This window comes from Hyposmocoma kahamanoa, unplaced genomic scaffold, assembly GCF_003589595.1.
Source record: "Hyposmocoma kahamanoa isolate Upper Pololo Valley unplaced genomic scaffold, ASM358959v1 93, whole genome shotgun sequence".
Taxonomy (NCBI): Eukaryota; Metazoa; Arthropoda; class Insecta; order Lepidoptera; family Cosmopterigidae; genus Hyposmocoma; species Hyposmocoma kahamanoa.
Genome location: NW_020654810.1, coordinates 23,047,387 through 23,053,386, shown reverse-complemented (window position 1 = coordinate 23,053,386; position 6,000 = coordinate 23,047,387). Strand labels below are relative to the sequence as shown.

The following is a 6,000-nucleotide window of genomic DNA, read 5'->3' as shown; positions in this document are numbered from 1 at the left end:
TAATCATATGTTTAGTACGTATTTTTTTAAAGATAGATAGTCAGTCGTACATAGACGTGTTTACCCTAGGCGTTAATACTTCTAACTTCGAAGGAAGGAGACTTTCTTTCGACATTGATGATATCAGAAACAAAAACGTGATAGATTACGAATTTGTTTTGTTTTTGATTATCGTCAAATACCTTTATGATGTTAAAGTATGACGCAGGATTGCATATTTGACACATTTTTTTTACTATTGAAAAATAATTTGGAACTGCGAATTACTAGTTATCTGGTTACAGCATATTTTCTGGCTCCTCAGTACTGGCGTTCGAAAAAAAATAATTAAAAACAGGTATATATTACATGTTATTGAAATAAATTATTTAGATAAAAACACGTACGAAGAAACGTACGTGTATATGCACCTACCTGTAGTGTTTTCAATATAAATATTATTGATTTAAAAATACTTGTACCGAATTAGTACGGAGCTTGGTACTTAATTTCCAGAAAAATTTAACCAGGCTTAACGTTTTCTGGATATAAGCTTGAAATAAAGAGGTTAGCAGAAAAATTAAAAAATATATTGTGACCTGCATTTCTTAAAAATTGATTTAAAACAAGTGCGGTGGACATGTTTAAATAATTATCAGCAACACTGCAATACTAAAAAAGTAAAAAAAGCAGCAACACCTAAACGGTAAAATTGATTACAATAATAGTTACAAATATTATTATTTCTTTCACTTCACTTTTTATTTTTATGGCTCCATCATTTATTATTTCCTTAAAGGCTGAATTAGATTGTAATTGTAACAATAATGACATTGACATCTGATTTGTCAATATATTTTTCATGGCATTGGCCATTAGCCCATTAGCCCAAAAATTACACAAAATAACGTATTAAAAACAATTAACGATTTTCTGGAAATTGCAAGTCAAAAAAAATTTTTTTTTCTATTTAGGATTTGTCGATTTTTAGAGCTCTTTATAAAAAACCAACTGATAGCCTGTTTAAATTTTCGATTTTTTTTTAGTACCACTAATTGAACAACCCTATTGATAACACGTTAAGGCCCCTAATAGTGCGATGACCTACGCGGACGTTCGTGACAGACTGTAGAATGTATTATGCCTATACAGCACATTCAATGCGATGCGTCTGTGAGCCACAATTTTTCGTCCGCTCGCTCGCTCGCACGCATTCACGTCTAAAAACATTTTCGCGGGTGCAAAATTGGTGAATACAAAGAATGTCAATTATCCAATCCCACAAATGCTAAAGCATCAAACATTACGGTAAATATAGGACGCGCTAGCGTTGGAGTGAGGCGACGCCGACGGTGCAGGATGGTCTTCGGTTCTCTCACAGGTCTTTGAGCAGCGCTGACTTTGCGTTCTTCAGTTTATCCAGGCGCTTCGTTAGGTGACTGTTCTCTGTTTCTAGCTCTTCCACTCGGTTGAGTGCCTCGCGTGCCTGTTATAATTAAATTGCTTTTAATTTGGTGTTTCATAATTCTTTATTGCACAAAGAAAAAACACATAAAACACACGTTACAAAGGACATATACAAAAGTGAGCTTATCTCAAGAAGAGATCTCTTCCAGCCAACCCTAGCCGTGGTCTAAAAGTGAAGTCTGCGTGACTAATTATTGTACAATAAAATTTAAATTTAAATGTGACTAAAAAATATATAAATGATGGTAATATACATGGACTTTATATACATATATAAGCTGAATATAAGTTATAATAACAAAATACTAGTTTATACTAAATAAAATACTAGTTTCATGTCGTCAGCGGAAAGTTAACAGTTAAAGGCACTTTCAAATTAGAATTAGCTTGTAGAATCTAAATATCGAGTCATGACCGCCGAATTACCGTAAGCGACATTTTTATATAAACAGCATTTTTATTGCTAATTACATTTTAAAACTATAACGGACAAGGACGCGTCGACATTGCCCGCCAAAATTACATTAAATAGAAATTATAGTAAAGGTAAGTTTGTCGTTAGCTTAAGAGGGAGCAGAGGAAAAATTCCTAATCTTCGATTTGATTTTAGAGGGGTATATCCACTTTAAAGTTAAAAATAAAATATTGTATGAGTAACTACACGATATATTCAAGCATAGACATTAATCAGAAACATAAAACAATAAAGTTTACTCGATAGATAAAAATCACGAAATGACCTCTAATTTTCACATTTTTTCGATTTATCCTCGAAATGCTACAGGTTATTAGGAAAAAATTAGATAATTAATTATATTTACGCATGATCGACAACTGTCACTACGGATTTTTTTTAAATCCCTTTAGTTGTAATTCCACGAAGTTTTGAGGTATTTTTTTTATAAAAAAAGTTGTTTGTCGCTTACTAGTGTCGTCGGTAATGACTCGACATTGTATGACAATTAGTAGTAACTGCAGCATCACAGTGGCGCCACTGTAGCGCTTCCATAAGCGTCTAATTCGAAGGCGCCCTAAGTGTTACAATTACCAAAAAGTAAGTTTTATCCAGTAGAAACATCCTGTCAACAATCTGTACAAGGCTTTACATATTCATGCAAGATTATTTAGTTTTAAAACTCATACATTAAAAATTTATGGTATTTACAACATTGTTAAAACATCATTTCGTTTCGCCTTTACGTGGGGTAATTCGTATTATTGTGGTACTGTACACACTATAAACATTGCAGGTGGAGGATTTTTTTGGCGCACTTTATATCAAAGAGACGCAACTTGCGCTTACGAAGTTACTCCGTTCATGCCGCTAGATGGCATTGTCCATTCTTTACATGCAATCGCGGTGTAAAGAATAAAGAATTTTAATAGTCCGGACAAAACGCCTGACTTTTGTAAGAAATTGCGAACTTTTTTGTACCATAATTAAAATCGAAAAATCTCTCACGCGGCATCAGAGATGGAAATGCGCCTGGGCAACAATATTTTTATCGTAAATCGAATTTTACTACAGAATTGCGAGGTGGATATTTTACATTTTATTCTAAAATTCGTTATCCTTGGCCGAAAAATCAGGACAGAAGGTCAAAAAGCAAGAAATGTTTGGGTAAATCTGGACGGATGGTAACCCTACTTATAGACACGTATTTTTTTGTGACGCAGCACTTCGTTTAGTGGCGTAATCAAAGCCATTGGTGAACTGCAAAAATAGCTTCAAAAATCAAGTCATACAGAGTTTATTTAAAATTTTACAATACGGTATGACTATGAATACGAGTTTGTCGGCCTTTACGTCTCTTCTATATAAAGGCGTAGTTGTAAGTTTGGTTGGGAACACACTGTAGCCTCAACTGTACCGTTAACTATCGCCATTATTGATAACGGCCCAGAAGTCAACGACTTCCTGAAAACAAATCACCCACTGTTACTTGTCTATTGAGTTCTTTTAATAAGTTACTACAATTTTAAAAGTAACTTATACTAGATCGGAATTTTTTTCTAATGCATACATGACATGCCTAAATGTATCACGGATATTTTTTTTTCACTTCTCATGCTCTTAAAGGTCGTATTTATGCTGGGTGTAGGCTGCATAAAATAGGATTTTATGCTCTAGTGCATAAAATAAAATAGTCGTTTAAGACCGAGGCAATGACGCCTGCGCCAACAGCCACGCACACTAGAACTTTACAAATGAAAGTTTTACTTTTGTTTTTTAATCCGTGTATATTACAAAATTAAAAAAGTAGGCAATAGTAATTCTAAGAAGTTATAAGAAATAGAAATGCATAAAAAATAAAAGCTTGTAAAATACTGAGCTAGTAAAGAACTGAGCATTATGTAGTCCGACCTGAGTCACGTGTAGAAAAAAAAAGTAGTATATTGGCGGAAAGTTCTTAATTTTTCTTAGCAATAGTTGTGTTATCGTTTATTTGTGATATTGCTTTTTAATTTCCTCGTAATCGAAGTGAAAAGCAGAGTGTATAACTCGTATACTCGCCTGCGGTTCGGGTGGATATACTCGTCTCGGGTAAAGTGACGCGTTTTATGCACTTGTTGTACAATCTACTATTATAACATCAAGTCGGGACGAGCAAGTCGTGCGCGTGATCGTAAGCTACACGACTGTCCATAACAGTTACAGTGCCACTCGGAGCTTTAAATCGCCAAGATCTGAGGGGCACCGCCACTGCACTCGTCACCCTGAGACATAAGTTGACAAGTCCCATGTCCCTGTTCACCAGCACCCTCACCCTTTAGCTGACATTACTGCTTGGCGGCAGAAATGAGTAAGGTGGCAGTACTGCCCTGGACGAACTCTTTCACAAGGAGCTCTACTGATACTGTCAAGATAGTGCCTCCCTTTGCGTTTTGCAACCCAGAAGAATTTGTTCGACAAGTGGCGCCATCTCTGATCGGTTTCCGGAACTAGAAAGGGAAAGTAGTATGTTTCGTAGCGTAGAGATGGCGCGGCGGCCTAACCTCTCGTTGCAGCCTGCGGCGCTCCTGCTTGAGCTGTTCCTCGTGCTCGTCCTGGTGGTCCTGGCGCGCCTTGAGGCGGGCCACCTGCGCCTCGAGCCGGGCCACGGCCGCGCCCTGCAGCGCCGCCTCGGCCTCCGCCCGCGCCGCGCGCCCCTTCGCCTCGGCGACTGACTTGCGGAGACTCTCCACTGGAATGCCATAGTCGAGAGCGTTTTTAAACCAAGTCTTCCATACACTACTGCCGTCCGCTAACTAAAGATATTTTTTTGAGAAATCGTAAAAAACCATAATCCAGTTTTAGAATATTGACATTGTTTAATGATGTTTCAGCTATGCGTCGTTAGGGTAAGTACCGATAAAACGAACGCGTTAACTAATTTTAACTGTTTTTAAAAGATAATTTGTGCTCTATTTTTTTTATATTTAAAACGGATATTTGACCATTTGTCACTTAGCCGCGTTTTTGTTAGTGGACAGCAGACTTCGTAATGATTGTGTATTATACAGTCGATACCTCCAACCAACACTACTTTATTTTTGGTCCTTTTCTAAGGCTTTTCTGTGATTGAAAACAACGCCCCACCTTGGAATTTTACAATAGAACGATGTTTATATTGGCACCTAAATTATTTAATAAAATACTAGATACAGTTAAAGAACTAAATTGTAGGCAATTTAAAATAAAATTACATAATTTGTTAGTTACACCATGCTACTACAATATAAATGATTTCTTAATTGATAACATAAAATGTAAAATGTAACCACTGTGCGTGATTTAAATAAGGATTGTATAAAATATTCGCATGCCAAGTTTTGGTGAAATGTACGATCTAATAATAATATACTATAACACCATTGTAAACTACATTTTTCAGCGAATAAATATCTTGTATCTCGTATCTTGTATCTTGATTTTTGTAAACAGCCATATTTATTTACTAATATTACGCTCTGTTCTTTATTTCTTTTTTCACAAATTTTGGAAATTTTGAAAAAAAAAACGAAAAAAAAAAACAAAAGAAACTAATTTTGTGAAAACAAAAAATAAAAACAGAACAGGTCAAAAACTAAGTTGGCGTATTCTTCATTATAATAATAACGCATACACTCAACATAGTCCCGCAATAGGCAAACCCTGTGTCGCGGGTGCCATAGACACACACATAGACAATCACAAATATCGAAATGCAATATTGAGTTGAGATTTTTTTAAAGTGGACCACAGCTGAATCTATCCAATCCCGCACCAATCCAAGGTAATTAGCCTTAAGGTAATTAGCCTTATAGAGAACCAAATGAAGTCCGTGCAAACGGGCTGGGGTTAGGACCTGACTTAGATGGTCCCTGTGCGGGCTTGCTATATAGTGCCCTTCCCGCATAACCAAGAGGTTGATACTATAAACAAAACTTATGTAGAAATTAATAGAGCTGTTCCTCCAATCCATTTAAGAAAAATATGAAGAACGATAAATTTCTCGACATCGGAATCTGAAACGGAGGATTGTAGGACTTTTTGTGTAAAGATTCCTGCCAATAACAATTAATCTCAGTACA

The 6,000-nt window shown here is 36.0% G+C and overlaps 1 protein-coding gene across 7 annotated transcripts in view; it reads right to left on the bottom strand.

Moving 5' to 3' along the window:
• Positions 1-950: 950 nt before the first annotated feature.
• The window catches only part of LOC113237115 (leucine-rich repeat flightless-interacting protein 2), an 81,401-nt gene continuing 76,351 nt past the window's right edge, over positions 951-6,000 (bottom strand). For 6 of the 7 annotated variants that reach the window (XM_026473403.1, XM_026473401.1, XM_026473398.1 and 3 more), the window contains 2 exons: positions 4,444-4,631; positions 951-1,465 (listed from right to left, as the gene is read on the bottom strand). In XM_026473403.1, coding sequence (XP_026329188.1) covers positions 1,355-1,465; positions 4,444-4,631 — 299 coding nt within the window. In that variant the 3' untranslated portion in view covers positions 951-1,354. Of the gene's footprint in view, positions 1,466-3,317; positions 3,365-4,443; positions 4,632-6,000 lie in introns of all 7 variants that reach the window. The other variant, XM_026473400.1, reaches the window with a different exon arrangement.